The sequence below is a fragment of the Heliangelus exortis genome, chromosome 2 (genome assembly GCF_036169615.1).
Source record: "Heliangelus exortis chromosome 2, bHelExo1.hap1, whole genome shotgun sequence".
NCBI classification, from domain to species: domain Eukaryota; kingdom Metazoa; phylum Chordata; class Aves; order Apodiformes; family Trochilidae; genus Heliangelus; species Heliangelus exortis.
In genome coordinates, this window is record NC_092423.1 from 50,975,386 (window position 1) to 50,995,286 (window position 19,901).

General features: G+C 39.0%; 1 protein-coding gene across 1 annotated transcript in view; it reads right to left on the minus strand.

The window, feature by feature from the left end:
* ITGA9 (integrin subunit alpha 9) overlaps positions 1-19,901 on the minus strand; it is a 211,105-nt gene that overhangs the window by 93,947 nt on the left and 97,257 nt on the right. The window contains exon 16 of the mRNA XM_071736098.1: positions 6,127-6,282. Within this exon, the coding sequence (XP_071592199.1) occupies positions 6,127-6,282 (156 nt within the window). The remainder of the gene's footprint in view (positions 1-6,126; positions 6,283-19,901) is intronic.

Here is a 19,901-nt window from a genome sequence, read left to right on the forward strand (position 1 = left end):
CACTTTCTACACTAAGTCTCCTTGTTTCTGCTACTAGAAGTGGAACTTGGTAGGATGAATCTTTTTCATTCAGGATACTTTCAACATTATAACACAAGAGTCAAAACCTTGTTAGTCATCACACAATTTTGTAATTAAAAATATAAAAGCATAACAATAATAAATTAAAAACATACGGATCTTTTTCACCACACAGAAACACACACACAAAAAAATTCTTCATATCAGATATTAAATTTATGTCTATGTTTAGCTCATTTAGACGCCCAAGGATAAGTTTACGTCCTCTCCTATAATCCACAAGCTCTTTAGTGGTTTTGCATTTATGAATGCTACTCTGAACTGACAAGGATTTTGTGGCATTGAGGTACTCTGAACTTAATTAACTAATACTGTTGTATTATCTCCTCTCAAGATGCTAGGTATTCCCGTTAAGGTCTACTGATCATTCTCATAACTTCTGAAAATATATGAACATAGCTAATGCAGCCTGGCTTCCAAAAGACTGTCACCTGTCTGCAGATTTTTAAGAACATTGCAATTTTCTTTTATAGCTCCATGTGTAAGCAGAAACTCTCTCTTTCTTACCATTATGATTTTGCATCCACAAAGTAGTTTGGAAATTACATGCATGGTGTTACACTCAACAGCAGAAATTACCCAGTAGGATTTTAAGTTATGGTTCAGCTTGCAAATACTTAAATGATCATCTCTGCTTTCTCTACCTATTTATTTGAAGAACCTGTAAGTTATATCAGTTAATTCACATTCTACCACTTAAGACATGAGCTCCCTGTAATTTGACTCTCCCCCAGTATATGTGCCAAGATAAGAACGTGTTTATCTCTGTGTGTGCATATTGGCATATGACATTGGCTATTGTTCTTTAGGAAGCCTATGAGATCTATACCTGGAGATTAAACTATGCCTTAGAAATTCTCAGTTATGTTGGTTTTCCTCTACTTTTAAACAGGAATATGAAAATGTCAGACAACTATTGGCCAAGCTTGTTACTGCTTAAGAACAAGCATATGGAAACACACATACCCTCAGAGGCACTGCTTTCCACTAACTCTTACTTCAGCAAGTTTGCTAATTATAAGCATTTCAGAGGTACAATGCATCTGGACACCTGCTGTTCTTGTTCAGTTCTGAATCCCTTCCAGGCTTGTAAATTTTTCCTCCTTATTGCCATTCAACAATGACACAAAAAAAAACCCCAAAACAAACAAGATGTAATAGTCTAATGGAGTACATGCTAGGGGTGGGTCCTTTCTGTATTTCCTGGCATGAACAGCACCCGGTCCCTGCCAGTTCAGCACAGGCTCTGACCAAACTTGTCTAGAGCAAAAGACAGACACCACTGAAGGGATGTCTGAGGGAGGAAGTCATCACTTTCAGAAATCCCACTTCAACCAAAGGGGAAAAAATGGCAATTAAGCAGGAAGGGTGGCACACCATGGATCTCCTCTGCAAGAATAAATGCAGATAATTTGGGACCTTGCCCCACCCAGGGAGGAAAGAGCATAGTAGCAAGACATTTAATTTGGAACATAGAAATGGCACTGACTCCTGCAATCTCCCAAAGGGCTTCCTATGTGCCTGGTATAAGCCAATTATCTTCAGACTTTCCACCAATCCACCTACTGACAGGTATACAAAGGTACAGGATTATTTGTACAGCAAATCAAAAATCACCAGTGTTCATAATTCAGGTCTATAAAATTACTCGTATACTTTCTCATACCTTCTAACTAAGCTAATTTTAATGCAAATACCTAACCAGCTTTTCAAATGCAAGTGCTTCCAAGAAATAGTCCTCAGCTTAAAAAAATATTAAGTTTATCCCAGAGACGTGCAGCATTATACGTAATCTCTTACTGGAAGTCAGTGGCACAGCTGAGGACACAGTGTCCTAAACATTCTCTGTCTCTTCTTATAACTTAGGAGCAGTTTTATGGCACACCATTACCAAAGTCCTGAAGACATTGACGCAATTACATCTACTGAGAATATTTTCCTATTAAAAAATGGTGTCCTCCATCCACATAACAGCAGGTGATTTTATTACAGTATTTAGGCAGAATTTTAGCATACTACATTTTGGACTCTAAGATACATTACTGGATACCACTAGGAACAAATCCTCAATGTATTTGGCACGAGATCTTTCTCCTGCATAGCTGACACGTATTTATAAAGCGGGCACACAAAAATAAATGTTATAGTACAAACCACCCATGACAAAATAAGCCAAACCAAGTTCTAAATAGACATTAATTTCCCTGAAGTAAGAAGAATTATTAGTTTTTTCCAGTGGATGGAGGTAGCAACTGAATTCGGGAGGCAACAAAGCAGCTAATGGAAAGTGATCCTTAGGGTGGGAAGTTTTAAAGTTCATAATACGCATTTAAAAAGTAGAATCTTTTTTTCCCCCCCGCCCCATGTTGACCCATCAGAGATTTTTTGTTTGAGAAAAACTGTGCTGGCCAGCCACTTAAAACTTGTAAAGCTGTAATCTTCTCCACACAACCAGTCTCCACCCAACAATTGTACAAGTCATTGAGGCATCTATCAACAGACACGTACACGTAACCCTTAAGTATTTGCTTTTGATACCACAAATAATTACACCAAACTATAGCAACCGTGGTTTCTGCTAAGCATATACAAGAACCAAAGAAATAATTAAGTCCATGAGAAACCAACTGTTACTGTATGCTGGGCCAAAAAGTCCCTCAGGCCAGCTTAATTACATTATAGCTTCAAAATGAAGTATAAAAGCCTCTTTGCTTAAAAAAAAAAAAGGGCCAATACATGAAGTCATACATTTTCATGCTTTTTCCTTGGGAAATTTCATTTAAGAAACTTTTTTTAGAAAATAATAAGAAATTCAAATTATCATTGTTCGATGTTTTCAGGCACAGTTCATTTACAAATACAAGCAGGCTCCTTCTTTGAGAAGTCACAGCTTGGCTGGTTTTTCTTGTTTATAAATACAAGCATTTTGCACTACCTTACAGTGAAAGTGGCATTCTTTTAAAATAAAGGTGACCAACAACCAGATTGTTCTCTCACATTTAATGCAATACTGGTTTAAAAGATGAATACCAACAAAATCCTTTTCAGTGATTATTTCATTAGGGAGATTTAATTTCTGGAAGTGGGTTTCCATGAGCACTATTTCCAAGCTGACTCCTTAATGCATCAGAGCAAAGTACCATGCTAAATATAATCTTCAATCCTCTTTGTCAAAAGGCCATTTGATGGCTTTCCTGCCTGCTAGTTTGTGAGTCATAGAGCCATATACTCTTGCTGGGAAGGCATACAGGGAACATCTGGTTCATGAAAAATGAACTGAAATCCCAGTGGAAGTGATCACTTAAGCTTTAATATTACTTTACTTTAAATAAAATCATATCTAGGTGACTATAAAGCCCACATGTTTGCAAGATGTGTGGCTTTTTAAGTAAGTCTAGCAGACCTGCAGTAGGATCCCAAAAGACAGAAGTCTTTCCCTTTCCTGCCCAGTCATGGCTGCCTCCCATTTCTTCAGCTATTCACTACTTCCAGCTTACTCTCCTTTGTTCATTCACAAAGAACAACCACCTGGGCCCTTCAGCAAAGTATTAACCTCTTAATGGTATCCTAGAGGTGACTCGAAGCAGCAGAAACCACCTTTCAGATTTCAAAATGCCAGTTCCTACTGGATCAATAGGATCCAGAGCTTTTGAAAATCCACACACAACCAGCTGTATTTAAAGACTTCACTATTGGTACTAACAATAAGCTTGTCCACCCACCCTCACCCATGCTGTAACTTCTGAAAACAGAGCTCCCTAAATCTCTCTTGAATGGGACTGCCAAATCCTAAGCTCCCTCCAGAATCATCAGATTCTTTGAAGGTGTAAATCCTTTATTACATCAACTTTGGTTCCCACTGTCCTTTTTTGGCCTCCAGAAACAATTTATACTTGTGAAATGAGAAGAATCCTGAAAGAAAATGCTACACCCTGACTTTCCCATGAAATTGGGCTTTGAGGACTCAGTCAACATGCCTCGAAGCTACTCCATCAGGGCTTTGTCACCATGACTGACTGCACACTGACTGCAGCTCTTTCCACTTCCTCAGCTGAAAGCACACTGCAGGCACACCCGATGTCAGAATCCTTTTCTTACTAAGCTAAGTGAAGAACATCTGGAAAGCAAATGGGAAGGGATTGTTAAACTAGTTCCCTCTTATCCAAATTACACAAGAAAACAAGTCAGGGAAATTCCCAACATATTTTTCTTTCTTCTCTATAATCACAGCATTTAGGTATTTAATGTTGATCTGAGACTATGCCTGCAGGGCAAGATGTGACCTTTTGAGTTTAAAACCAGTGGTAAAGCATCCAAGCAGTTTAGTTCATGTAACACTTTGGTTTTCAGCACACTGCTCAACTTCCAAAGTTCTGCACAAATTCCCATCATAATGTTCACAATAATACAGCTTTCAGATATCCAACAGCCACACAATCCCTATTCATAAAAATGAGTAACTCTTAGACACATCTTTCATTCATACATTTATAAAAATAAAGTATACTGGAAGAAATACTCATTTCTCTAAGTACAAGGATTATAGCCAAACATATTTCAAATCATTTGGGTATATGACAAAGCAAATCTCTTTAACCATTTTAGTTACTTTTTGAGTAGCATTCAGGGACCTACAATTTCAGAACAACAATGTATCCTTATGAGCAGCATCAGAAAGTAATGTTATACATTATGATCATACAAACATCATTTTGTAGATATAAACTTCCTGAGGTTAAAAAGTAGATCTAATATAGTCTAGTGCTAAAAGCCCCAGACTCCAGATTTTTCACAGGTCTGGGTTTGTTTTGTTTGCTTTTTTTTAAAAAAAACAAACAAACTATTCACAAGATACACCAACTTAAGCTCTGTAAGAACACTTTGGAAAATAAGCTTGCCTGGATATAATCCAAAACCACTCAAACTTTTAAATTGACTCTGCTTTGAGCAAGAAACTCAGCCTCTAAGATCAGCTTAAATTATCCTGCAATTCTGACAAACGTGGTGTTTTGTAAGCCACATAAGAATCCTGATTTTCCTATGGCACCTTGATTGTCACATTTGGATGCTCTAGTGCTGGCAAAGTGGGAGGCTTGTACTGTAGTGCAAGCTCCTTCCTCAGCAGACTGTCAGGCATCTAACAAGGACGCCACTCAAACCCAAGTCTACCAAAACATCATTAATTTGGTCTTTACTCCCCTGTTTAATGAACCCTGAATCTGTTTAGTACTTTACCAAGCACTACCTTATCACTCCTGTCAAAACCTGAGAAAGATGGCCAATATTTTCTAAAGATACTAATGAGTTAAAAACAAACAAGAGAGGTGGCATCATCACATACACTTCACTTTCTTAGGGAATAATTTTGGAGATGAAGAAAATAAAAAAAACCAAAATCTCTAAATTACAAGTGATTCAAAATTAGGGGAATTCTCTTGCTCTCAACAACATTAAAGATAAAAAGGTTTTCTGCCCTGCAAGGGAGCAAAGCAGTTGCACCTATGCTTTACTTTGTTCTGAAACAACCTACTTCAGCACAGCATGTCCTGAAATAACAGCAGGAGCAAGTTCCCTTTGCCAAATGACTGGACATGAGGAGCTCTGGAGAAAAGAGGGCAGTGGGCAGGCCAATTATTCTTTAGTCTGCCCTCACTCAAGTTCCTGTGTCCCTTCCTGGAGCCAGCCCTGTCCCTCCAGCACTAACAAGGGCTCAACATAGAAATAAGGCCAGGGTCAACCCTTTCACTAGAACCTCCTACAGAGAAGACAAAAACCAAGGGAGCATGACCTTCCTCATCCTTTTCCTTATTCAGTCTCTTTCTTTCCAGCGCTAACACCCTGAAATAAGAAAGTGACCTCAGCTTGTGCTCCCCAACCTTGTCAGCACAAGTCTTTACTCCACAATGGAAAAGTACTCATGTCAGCCACAGTAGGGATTGCACAAAAACACTACTGTGTGCAAGCAACCCAGAGCTTGACAGTCCCCTGCTGTCAGAGGGACTCAGTCCCAGGCCTTCCACAGAAACAACATATGCCAATTCTGACCTGATTCCTTTGTGCTATCTTTTGTCCTTTCTTCCAGCGGAGAATGGGCTTGAGAGCAGGTAGTTCCTTGTCCACTTTTCCTCTTTCTACCAAATGTTCCCCAAGGCTGTATGCAGCTTCAAATACAATTGGAGATATGACATCTTTAACTCTTTTCTGTAAAAGGAAACAAACAGGTATTTTTACCTATGCAGACAGGGAAGCAGGTTTTTTTATATACAAAAATTAATATAACCAGCTAAAGCAGATTTTTACATTAAACACTGCAGAGGGGAAGCAGGATTATCTACATCTTTTGTTCCTCTCTGTGCCAAAACAGGAATAAGCACACTTCACTGAAAACAAGTCAAAAGTAATTAAAAATATATCAATTACAAAATTATGTATTCTTTTGAAACCTACTCTTAGTTCCACAGAACCACTGGTATATTTGGCACACCTATAAATTAAGTGTTTTTCAATCAAACCGAGGCATTTTCTTTAAAAACAAAATCAATAAGGAAGTATTTCTATTAGTCCTGCACAACGTGGAAGTAAAGAACAAATAATCTTCATCTCCGGGGTTTTTGAGTCCTGGACTTTGAGTGAGGTCATCTCCATTGTACTCCACTCGTTAAAATGAAAGAAAACCCCATCTTGTGTTACTACTGTTTTGTATTATCAGTGAAATTAACGGATAGGTAAAGTTACCAATGTGGCTTTAAAACAAGATTACAGATACACAGGGACAAGAAAAGTCACCTTCCAGCACAGTTCTAAAAGCAAAACTCTGAGCTCTCCCACCCTCCACACAGCACCACTCTTGGTATGTAAAGGAAGAGAGATTTCAATTACTTTAGTTTCTATATGCTACGTTTAATACCAGATGTATGAAATGGTGCTACCTTATTTGCCTGATGAGGCTTAAGTATTGGGCCCAAGCCACAAAACTCACATTTACCATGCAACATGCAACACTTAAATGCAGTTTGCTGTGCAACGACAAATGCTCACTGTATTCTCTTCAGCCCTGACTTTCAAAATCCAATTTGCCAGAAAAAAAGAAGTGGCAATGCTTCGCATTTTCATAGGCAAACATTCCTCTTAAATTTTATCTACATAAAAATGTAGTGTGAATTAGCATGGATTAAATTGAGACAATAAATAAATACTGGAAGTACAACAAATCTTAAAAATGTGACAACTCTCAGCTCCACCCTGCATCAGTTAGCAGTGATCACAGCCTGCCAACCACAACAAATAATTGAGATGCAATGCAATTTAAATTGCATCAGATTTAAGAAACTTGGGCACTAACTGGCTTACTTACCACCCCGGTTGATTTTCAAGGCAACCATTTATTCCCTCTCTAATATCTTGGCTGGCCACAAGTCTCTGGTCAGCTGAACATCTGTGGCTACAAATCTCTGGTCAGCTGTAAGATCGGTGGCTAATCAAATTTCCAAATCATAAGTTAGCTGGTTGAATAGTAGCCATAACCAGGCTGGATGCCGTTTTCCCTGCTGGACCTTGCAGATTCCAGCCAGCCCCTGATTTCCCTCCCTTATTATCATGGCCTCCTAAGTGCTCTGTGCCCAGCAGCACACCCAAAGTCTACACCAAGCATTACTTGGAGTGGTTTCTGCCTTTTTGGTAAGGGACACTGGTTGACAGTGAACACGGCCAGTATTCATGGAATTTCTGTGACCTTTTCCCTATCCCATACAAAAAAGACCACGTGTGTTATGGGGCACTGCTTATCTCAGCAGAAGAGGCTTCAGCCTCTCCCACAGTCCCAACCCTCAGGGTAGCAGTTGTAGTACAGCTTTTTAGTAATCTCAGTACAGTACTACTCACAGAAGCTACTAGCTGTGCTGCCAGAGAAAATCATGTGTATTAATTTAAACAAGGATTGTATCTGCATGTAAGAAGACTACATATATTGAGAAGTAATGCTATAAAAGTGCATGACACGGAGCACCAAACACAATAAATCATCAGGCAAGCCACCACCTAATCTCACTGTATGCAACCGTGTAAACATGAACAATTAAAAATATAGAGAGTGGGTTAAATTAAAATCCACCCATAGTTTTTCTAGATCCATTAGTGCAGTATGGCAAAAATGACAGTTTAATGACTTCTAAATGTTTTAATATGATCTTGAAGGGTTCAGTCCAATGCTCTTTGAAGTCAAAAGACAAGTTTCCCATTGACTTCAATCAATGATGAAGTGTGCCCACATAGTTTGCTGGTGTCTCTTTGTGCATCATTTTAGTGGTGAAACTGTGACTTCCAACAGCTAGATTAATTACATGTGTGGATATTCCCCCACCACAGCCTTGGGGAAATACATTTCACATACCCACTTGTATTTAATTAAGGATGAAAGTATGAATGCTACCCAGTTATTAATTCTGCCTCATGTTCAGTTCCTTCTACAGCTCCCAGTCCTACAAACATGAAGGCAACAGTCTGGGAGATCTGTCTTTAGTAAGATGGAGACAGGATAGTTCTGCCTCACAGGTACACCACAGACTGTGTGGGATGTGAGCATGTAAAGAGAATACTCAACCCAACACAACCTAGGGAAGTACTAATTTAGTTTAGAAATCTATTCCATTTCTTTCTGTTTCAGTCTACCCAAACCAGTCTGCCCAATCACCTTTAAGTAGTCCTGATTTCTAAAATGAAGTCAGAAGATGCAATGACAATTGGATTTGAGATAGACTGAAAAATCCCTCAGGTCAAGGAAACTTTGTTGCTTTTCACATCAGTTACATGGCACTAATGAAGTGGATTTCCCAAGGGAAATAATTTCCACAAGCAGCTTTTACATGCATTCACTGTTTTTCACCATGATGCCAGTAGGCTGAGGAAGTGTTGAGGGCTGGAGACACTTCTGCATCATAAAGAAGTGTCCCTGGTAGATCATAGCACATGGACAGTACAGCTTCATCAATGGAAAAAACATTTGGAGGACATCTAAACAAATGAAATATCCAAGGAGCTCACATTATCAACAGAACCAACTGCATAACAAGGGTCTACTGAGTAATACCATGAAATATTCAGTCTGGATTGCCATTAAACTGATGCAAGTTTTCCCTGTGCTTGAATTAGACCAGGGACCTGAAGCTGGATTCCCCACAAATCATCAGCTATCCTACGTCGATTTCCCATTCTTACATACAGTTCTAGAGGGTGGTGGGATTTTTTTCCTTCCCTCCTTTGGACCAGATTTTACTCTGGACATAAACTTTCACAGAAATCAATATGCTTCAGTCCCAGTTAAATTACCCCACTCCCTGCAATGGAAGCAGCCCTAGCCAGCTGTATGCTTTTGTTGGGATCTTATATCTTTTCCTGTGAGGTGTGTTGCATGACAACACTGAGCTGAAGAAAGAAAGAAAAAAAAAAAAAAAAAAGTGGTTTTGTATGAACAACTTAGGGTTTTATCAAGGGTATTACAAAATGATTGCTCACTAGTATTTAGCAAAGACGAAGAAATCTGAGTCCAAAAAGAACAGTGCAATAAGGTACTTTGAGATGTTTCAAAAGACATCACAGTCCTGAAACCTCACCCTAGCAAAAGGCAGACTTGCCATCTCCTCTCCCAGAACAATCACCTCAAAGAAATATGCATTTTTTAAATGCTGTGGTGGAAGCTGGGCATGGTCACATATTCCTTTCTTTTTGTTTTCTGACTTAGTAGGGGAGCAGAAAGCAAGCAAGAAAAGCCTCTGCCAGATTTATGACCGCATTTCTGTTTGACTTTAATACCAAAAGGTCCTAAAAATCTGAAAAGTAATCACAGAACAATGATCAAACATTGTAGCTGTGAGTCTGAACATCGTTTCCAATTTGGTCTCAAAGATGGAGTGTGATGACTGTAAGAAATAATTTTCTGCACTTTTCAGAGGCACAGACAGCCTAAGGCACGTTGTGACAACACAGGCACAGATTCCAACATCCTAAAGCCACACTGCCTTGGCAGGCAGCCCCTGCCTTTTCCAACCTTAACTTTGTGCTACCAAGAGCCCACACACATCAGGAGCTTAGGCAAATTTGGATGGAACAAGAAAGGGTTTTAGTCAAGGGATAGGATTTACTCTGACAAAGTGTGGGTGGTTGCCAGAGAAAATTGACTATCATTTCATTTTTCTTTCTGATTAGTGCCACAGTACAGTTAGGAGACTGTACATGAGCCAAATAAATCAACACATCTAATCTCTTTCTCCTACAAGGTGCAATTCTCCAGGAGGAGCTCTGGAGAGTGCCAAATTCCATTTTTAATTATGGCCAATGGACTGAAAATAAATTGAGATGAAAATAATCCCCACAATCTACAGCCAGAGTACTGAAGAAATAAAGGATAAAACATGGTCCTTTGAAGCAATGAATATTAAGTCCTTTTCAACAGTACTGAGAGGGGAAATACATGTAACTGCAAGGGTGACTTCTATGGTTGCTCCTTGCTTCTGTAGTTATCCTTGTCCCTATCTTCCTGGAGTTTCTCTCCTCTTTCCCCTGTGGGAAAGTTCTCAGATCTCTCAGGTCCTTTTTCTAACTCCCTCTGAGTTAATCCTGAGGACATCAACCCATGCATAGATTCCAGAGCTTTTACTGAATTCAGTACAACTTTCCAGCACTTTTGAGAATCTAGCTCTGTTTAGTTTGAGGACTAAGAATAAATTCAAGAGCCTGGCTTTTAAAACACTTGACTTTAAACTTTTAGTCTAAACACATTTGTTTCAATTTTTAAACAAGCACTAATAATAGACTATAGGAATTTTCACAGCCTTAAAACACATAAAATAAATTTGACAATCCTGCTTTAATAGATAACACATTAATGCTGTAAAATGTCTAAAGCCATTGTGTTAAGGGTAATCCAGCATAACACTTTAATCAGCTCACACATCACTACCACATAAGTCTTCAACTCAGTGCTAAGAGATAAATAGTTCCCTGTTTAGTGATACAAAATTACTCAAATGTCAAGCAGCCTTCAGAGCCAAAGGCCACTGCTTCCACAATTTATCAAATTAAATATCAGCTGCAGGTCTTCATAAACATGGCTTATGAATCAATAAAATAACAGTGCCTTGATTTCAAAATGAATTACATTTATTCTCATTCTCCCTCTCTAAAATGTGAGTCATTCAGGATGTAAAGCTTAGGTGCCACGCAATTCAATGAAAACATCAATTAGATCAATTGGCTTTAAACTGCAAGATAAATTTCCATTCATTTCAGATGAATGAATGTGCACACCGTTCTTGTACCTGAAAATGAGTAAGAACCAACTTAACTTCCTTGTTCTGTACTTCACAAATCTTACTGAGCCCAAGTTTAAATCCTTCGGTGTCAATTCCCAATTCAACCTTCTGCTAATCCTGTGCAGAAGAATAATGACCTCTGTCCTGCATTCACTTTGATAAAGATATTTGGGACTTGTAATTTTAGCAATGGTATCTCCTCACTGCAAAGGCAGACAAAATACTGTCATTGCAAAACTGTCTCGAAAAGAACTAGTTTTCATTTTCATTCTGCACATAAGCTGATTTTTAAATACCTATGTAATTTTTAAGATATTACTGTAGTTAAAGGGGAAAAAAAATCAACTGCAAACTCTGAGGCCGAAACAGAAGTTGACTTGGTTTGTAAAACCTCCTTTAAACATCATTAGTGAATTTTTTTGTCAAATTAATAGCATATGAAGGCAATCAAAGACCTGATATTTCAATAATATATGCTTGTATTTTCTTTTAAGATCTTGTGACAGCTACTATTCAACAAGTAGGCAAATAGTCTTTGTTGTTAAACTTCAAACATTACAAGGCTTCTGAAGAATCCCAAAGTTTAGACAAGGAGAAAAAAAGAGCAAAAGATTTGCTGGGTGTCCCACCCTTGTAAGTTATTTAGGGTTGGTGTATGAAAGAATGGGAGTGCTTCCTTTGTCCTCTTCTCAAATGGGCTGCTCCAGCACATAACCCGTTCCATCGGGTCTGCAACCACTCTTTGCAAACACTGATAACAAGAAGGATGTTGTGGGAGACAAAAATGCAAATCCTGAAACAATCTGGTGCTAAGTAAACACCAGGCACCCAGGAGCCCACATGAATTTAGAGAACACCCTGAGACAGAAAGGGGAGAGCTGTGAAGCCAAACCCCAGCTGGATACAACCACACTCTGAGTGTGAGTAAGTGTTCACCATCCCCATGCCTCTGGCTTTCTGCTATCAGCTGGGGAGTGATAAAGGTATTACCAATGTCAACATGGGAGAGATGGTGATCAATAGTTTAAACATCCCATGACAAAGGTTACAAAGGCTTGGCAATACTGTACTACTGAATCTTTGGTGGTCAACAGTGAGAAGAGACTGCATGCCACCCAAATATGATACCATGAATTAGTGATTTCAGACCAGATCCGTACTAAAACACATCATGACAACAGTTTCACATTGTATCTATACATTTGAATGGTGGGACATGTTTTCAGTTGTTTTTCTCACCCATTCTCTCTTTTACAGTTCACATTCAGTCTTCTACTCAAGTTTCTAGATGAAAATAAGGAAAATTCCTCAGCCATCTAAAATCATGTTATTCCCCATTGAAGAAAATACCATGGAGATGCCCAGCTTTTTCCTAGTACCAGGCTAGGTACATATCTCTGTAACACTTGATGGCTACCTGCAATACTGACAGCATGGAAACAAACAATTAGAAAGCCTAGGAGCTGATGTTTATTTGTGAAACAAAGACCTGAACCTGGTTGAGCAAAGAGAACCCAAGGAGAAACAAGGGTAACAATTCAAACATACATTTATTTGACTCTTTCTGAAAACACAATATACTTCAGCAGGGAATTATACACAGAATTTAGACAATAATTAAATCCAGACTCTTCCTGCACATATGTAACCCTATCATATACTTTTCTTTTCCACTGGAGTTAGCCACTTTCATATTCTGCTGATAAAATATTTTATCAAAACCAAGCTTTAAAAACATTTCCTTTAATAGAATCATAAAACAAACTGAGTCCAAAATATGAATTGAATCAACTATGTTTCCTTTTATGCAGCATTCCCCTCCAACTCTGATGCATAAGCAGAACACAGAGGTCTCTGTGTATGAAGCTGTTAGGAAGGAAGGAATTCAAGACCCTGTGCTTCTGGGTCATCTTATATGGTAAAGGGTCCACTAAAAGTTTGACTCATCTACCAACCAAGGGGAGCAGTGTTTGGTCAAAACATCACAGTTAACTTTAGCATTCATATTCTGTATTTGTTAGCTCACTCTCTTGCTTTCTTCCTATATACATATAGCTAGGGATAAAAACAGCTGTGCTTATGTGTCATCCAACAAACTTCCAGTGCAAAATATCACACACAAGCTGGCTTCAGAGCCAAGAACTGGGGTCAAGGACTGACACTCCCAGCCCCTTCCTGAAACCACAGTCCACAGGGGTAGTCAGGAGCCCTTCTTGCTGTTCCTATTCTCTTTCTGCTGCGTGGCAGCTCAGATGAGAGGCACAGTGCAGCCTTACAGCTGAAGGCTGCTAGTCAGAGGATGCTCCAAGGTACTGTGCCTCTCAGTCTTTGCCTCTGCAGCTTTGAGCAAACCCTTGAGCCACTCTTTAAGAGTGAGCAGTCATTTCCCCCCCATTCCCTGCTCTCCAGATGGATCTTCTTCCTCCATTTTCAGAGGGGAGGATAGAAAAAGCCCAACTAAATTTAAAAAAAAAAACAACTAACAAAAACTCAGAAGCACCTTTCTATGAGCATCACAACAGGCAATAGCAAAGTAATCAAAAGGCACCTCCCAAAAGATCTGTAGAGGACATGGTAGCCACAGGGAGAGCTAATATATATGACACAGTCCTCTCAGTTTCCCACTGATAAAGTGGCTGACTATAAATGCCTGCTCCTGTTTGGAGGTGCCTGTCACTTCAAGAGCATTTAACACAGTTTTACCTATGAATTGAGACAGGATCCATACCACTTCTTGGATTTGGGTCCTAGGGTACATTTTATCTCACACTGTCATAGTGTCTATCTTATATATAGCAGTTAACTTATTATCAGCAGGTCAAACATTGATGGGCTGAATGAGATTACCCTGCTGCATTCCTCAGATTGACAGTGGATTTGTTTGAGAAAAGCATTGGTCTGTACCACCTGACCCCTCAGTTCTGACCCCAGCTTCTCAAAGGGTTGAGGTGGGTTAATATCTTCTAGAAGAGTCAGGGCAGAAGACAGAAAACCTGGACAGCTATGAAACATCACAATAGCAATGGAAAAAAATATGCTGATAATTAACTTTAAGGTGAGTAGAACTGAATGTCAGAGAATAAACTGTTATGATCCTTTCAACACCATTGTGACAAAAAGCATTTCATCAATATAACTTTATAAGAAACATGTGTATGGAAGAAATAAATGTTCTACTTCAGCCCAGAATCATATAAAAAAAAAAACGCTAAAGGAAAAAAAAACAGCAGTGTTGCATCAGGATTTAAAGTATGCAGAATCATCCTTAGTAGAAGAGAACAGATAGAGATGAAAGAAGGTTAACATTTTTACTGACAGCATTTTTAACCAGTTGAGTAGAGCTGATAGAAATGGTCCTTGGGAAGTCTTGCAAAGAGAGCAACGCACTGCCCATCCTGCCTGCCCACGTGCATGTACCGGAGTGAAACACTGTGTGCATGAGAGTGGTTTTCATATGCTTTCATTGACATATTATTGAGATTCCCAGTTTACTTGGGAAATCTGAAGGTATTTACACACAACAATATAAATCCTCCTTTCAGGGACAGAAGGATGGCTATCTCCACAACAGGGACCTGGGAGGAGAGTTTCAATTATGTGACCCAAGTCTGTTCTTCCACTATTAAATGGAGTTTTTATTAGTTTAATCTTCTTGAGAGCAGGACTTAAAAATTAGTATGCATAAAAGGAAAAGGTGTTCCAATTCTCTACATTTCTGCATGAGTTAAAAAATGTGAACAGAGCTCCTCTGTAACATCTACTTATAAGTTTAGTATCAATTCACACTTAATGTATCAGGTACACCTGCTAGAAATCAGGGCCGAAGGTTTTAGTTCTTCACTCCCTGTGCTATGGCTTCTGTATGAACAAGGGCTGAGATATCTGAAGAGGGTGAGGGAACCATATTGTCCAGGAAACAATGAAATCCCTAAGGATGACAAATTCCTATTCACTATTAAGTATCAATTTACTTAATCCAATCAATTATTAGTAATTAATATTATTAAGCAAGTAATGTTGAGAAGAAGAGTTAAAGCAAACTTATCCATTATATGTAGCACAAGCATTACAGTTGATTCCAAGGACACTTCATTAGCTTCTAGAGCTCCCAATGTACACAATGTACCTAAAAATCAATACACTGAAGACATCTCAGCTACACCCTTGCCTCATGTCATCTTCTCATGTCACTTTTCCTCCTCTTCTCTCATTCTCCTTTGATCATCCAGACAGCACTTCTCTAACACCCTTCTCTCTTCACGCTCCCACCCCCTACACACAACCAATATAAAACCCAAAGGGAGAGGAGGAAAAAATTGGGACATATTTCAAGAACCTCAATGTCATTTTAAGTCTATTTGCATCTGAAATAACAACTGAGTGGAAAGCTCACCATTCATTTCAGCAATGATAAGACTTCTGCCCCTGTTTCAAAGAGGCAAAGCCTCCCAGCTCAGGAACCACGTCAGCGGATACGGCTGCCTGGCTCTCAGAGATGGTTGGGCTGGGGGATGGCATATGATGACAAAGGACAATTGTTTAAACCCATAGACGGGAGTGGGATGAATGAGTGTTTCTCAGGGGAAGCAAGGAAAAAGAAAACTTTCCCTTGGAGTTCCACTGGCTTTAAAAATAAACAAGGCAAATGTTTCCACAAATAAGTGCAAACCATACAGTGCCCCAGATCAAAGCTTAATGCTCTTCTCTGAAGCTGGAGGTATACTCATGGGGAATGGAAAAAATGTCCCTCTACAACAGCAACACTGCATTTACTATACTAAAGTTTTAACTGAGTATGATTAAGTGAAAGTATTGCCATTTGATACATCTTCAGCCTACTTTTTTTTTTTTATTATTTTATGTATTATCCACCAGGACAAGAGAGCTCATCCTAACAGCAGCACTTCCTCAAAGCCCCATCTCTCCCTTTCACAACATGAAACATTTTGATGACAACCAAAATTTGTGGCCCACACAGAAGACTGCTCTAGACTATTTGGTGCAACTCTAAATGGATAACTGGAATATGTTGTGGCTTGGCACAAAGGAAGAGATACCAGCAAAGCTGGGAAAGGGCAAAATTAGCCCCACTTCAACTGCAGCCCCTGCCAGCCAAACACAGACAAAAACCCTTGGGAAGAGGTCTGAAAGAGATCATAATCACTGGAAGTAATAAGCAAGAAAGTATCAGAAGAAAGGGGCACTGAGGACTGGGATTGGTTTGTTTCAATTCTATTTTTAGGGAAACTTAATATAACAAAATTCATAAAAAGTCAACTTTATCTGCAGTAGATATTACCATGTATTGTACAGCTGTGAAATAAGCCTGATCTGTTCAGATAATTCTTTTGAATGGAAGCATCTTACTCCTACCTAATGGAGGTAAAGCCAATCAGACTGGGTTTTTTGTGTGTGCTCAGCATATAAGGCTGAGACACAAAACTACACAAATCCCAGGAGGGAGAAAGGCTGAAAAGTTATCTTTATTATGCAACAAAAATGACTTTTGATTCCAAAGACAGCAATGTCCCAACCACTGCTCACAAGTATACCTGAAAGCACGTGCAGGTAATAATGGCCAGCATCCAAAGAGCAGAAATGGCTTGTGCTGTATTTCAGCAACATTCAAAATGCTGGAAGCTCAGCAGTTTCATCTGTTAATTTTACTTTTCACTCTTGAAAGTAACTTCACATTAACCTCAACAAGACATGACAACACACTGAACAGGTACCTCCCTATCATCATCATTTGGTGGTACCACAAGCACACTGTACACTTTTTGTAAGTGCTTGTTATACAGAATTGCCTCCCCTTAAAAGGAGATCCCATTAAAAAACAAGGGCAAATGCTGTGGGAAAGGGAATCTTTCCAAGTCTCACATAAAAGCCAAGGAGAACTGGTTGCAGGGTGGGGCTGATAACATCTCTGACACTGACCATGGCAGATCCCTGCCAGAAGTAGCTTTCTGTATCACCAACCAAAGAGGTACTGCTTCAACCCTTGTTTCCAGCTCCAAAGGGAACAAGAGCTCTTCACTGCATTCCAGTTAAGGAGTACATGGCCTCTCTGCCTTCAAGTAGCACAGCTTCCAAAGCTGGGTGCTCAGTGGCACCAGGCTTGGAAGCAGCTTTGTTACAGTGCACAGCACCAACTGCAATAAATGCACTTGCCCTAGCTATAGAACTAGGTCAAAGCTAAGGTTATTTTATTTTAAAGGGTTAAGCCTTACTTTACTTTTCTTACTGCATAAACTTTTGGAACGTATTTTTCCAGGTTCTGTTCATTTCCAAATTGGCTGGGGTGCAGCACTGAAATAAGAGTAGATCACAAAACAGTAAGTGTGTTGGAGGAAAAGCATCAGACAGTGCAAGAAGCAGCTGCAGAGGCCAGAGAGAGCTGCAAGTGCATCAGAAGTGTGGTACTTATAGCTTGGCAGAGACAAAGTAAAGGAGACAAAGAAAAGCAATTAAAGTCACAGGCTAGGATGGCAAAGCTCTGACCTTATAGGCAGGACATAAAAAATTCTGAAAATCACCAGCAGCTGCCTCTAAATGCTTAGTGATAGCTAAAGAAACCAGAAGAAGAATAGCTGTGTAGGAAGCTTCAGTGGTCAGATTCAAGGCACAAAGATAGCCTTTCAAGAAACAGTTCCAGGTCAGAAGTGTGTATTCAGTTCCCAGCAACAGCCTGCTCAAGCACTAACTCATGTTGTATGGCTTGGCCTACTCTTGATAGACATTTACCACCAGTATGTTAATACAACAGAACTATGGTATGAATGTATTAAATACATATCCACTGGCACAGGCAAATTGTAATATTAATTTTATCTTAATTTCTGTATTACTTTTTCAGCAGTGGTATTGTCAGTCTCAGATACATACCACATCCTGCTCTTTTCTTATCCCACTGTCTGTGCTATTTTGTCATACCTCTCTGTTCTGCTACCACAATACAAAAATCCAGCACAGAGAAACAAATAATGCTTCATTATAATTTGTTCCTTTTTTATCAACAGGAAACTCTTAGGAACAAACACTAGGCTATTAATGATGCCCCGTGAAATTCTGCTTTTTGTGAAAATAAATGATCCCAAGAGGCAGCAGTAGATTGTATAATTTAGTCTGCCTACTTGTATATCCCAGACATTACATTTGTTAACCTTCCAGTGTATGAAATCATTCATATAGTTACAGCATATTTTCCAGAAATGCATACAGTTAGGGCCTATAGCCATCCCTCTTGAACTTAAAAAGTCCTGGGTCTGGCTTTTATAAATGCCTGTAGCATCACCTTTCAGTCCCAGGTGTTTGTCACACATTGCTCTGCAAGATTACAAATATCTTCTTAGGTGTCCCTTGTCTTTCATTAAAATAAGTACTGTGACTCGTTCAGATTTCAAAGTGAGGCCTTCCCTTGGACACTTGAAAAGGTTTTAAAAGCTGTTTACAACATCATCTAAACAGAAAGCATCTCATCAATAAGCACAACTCTAGCTCTGGCCAAAGCAGAAATCTACACAGAAGTATCACTGCAAGGTACCATTCTCTCTGCTAGTATACCCAAGGATCTCATAATTCCTTTTTGCCATTCATCATGCTGGGAAGTCATGTTAAATTGTTGGTCTGCTATGACCTTGAAATCCTTCTCAAGGCCCTGACTTTTCAGGAGACAAGCCCCCCTTCTCCCTTTGTAGGTGGGACTCATTCTTTGTTCCTGAAGATATGACCTCACAGTTCGGTGGATTAAAATAATCTTTGAGTGGCTCAACTTAGCACCCGATTCAAAGCACTTTTTAGAAAAGTCCCTATCCTCCATTTTTAGCCAAGTATTTTTGTGTCATCTGAAAAATGCAGAAGTAATTCTATATTATTTTCAGATCTTTAATGGCAAAAATTATCTTAAGCTTTCTACTGATACCTGAGAAACTCACTAGAAGCAATCCCACTGAATAACACTGACATCTCCTTTTTAAGTCACTGCTGTCCAAATATTAACTTTTTCATATACAGATTTTTTTACAATCCCTTTTTTTAACATAGTCCTTAAAACACAAAATAAAATTGCAAGCCCCTAGAGCCCTGTTACATCTTTGCAGCTACTTTTACTCATTATTTCACTACTCAGAGGGGGTTTTTTAAGTTTTTGGGTTTTCTTTTTTAATCAAACCATATCTGTTCCTTTAATTTCTTAAGCAATCACCTGACGTATTTGCATTTCCATTATCTTGCTTGTAAAATGATGTCAATGCTCAGCCCTTCAGATCAGCATTCCTGTTCTTTTGGGGGTTTTTTTGGTCTACTGACACTAAAACTTATGGAATTTCCCTTGCATTTTAGGAATTGGGAATGGTTAACAATAGGGAGCCAAAGAGCTCTTCAGCTGGTCTTTGGGACTCCTACATTTCCAGTGTATTTTAATGTGTTTATTTCTGGTAAACAGTATTTGACATTGTCCGTATTTACAAATGCATTAAAAGCATAGCATAAACTTCACGAAATATGAGTGCATTT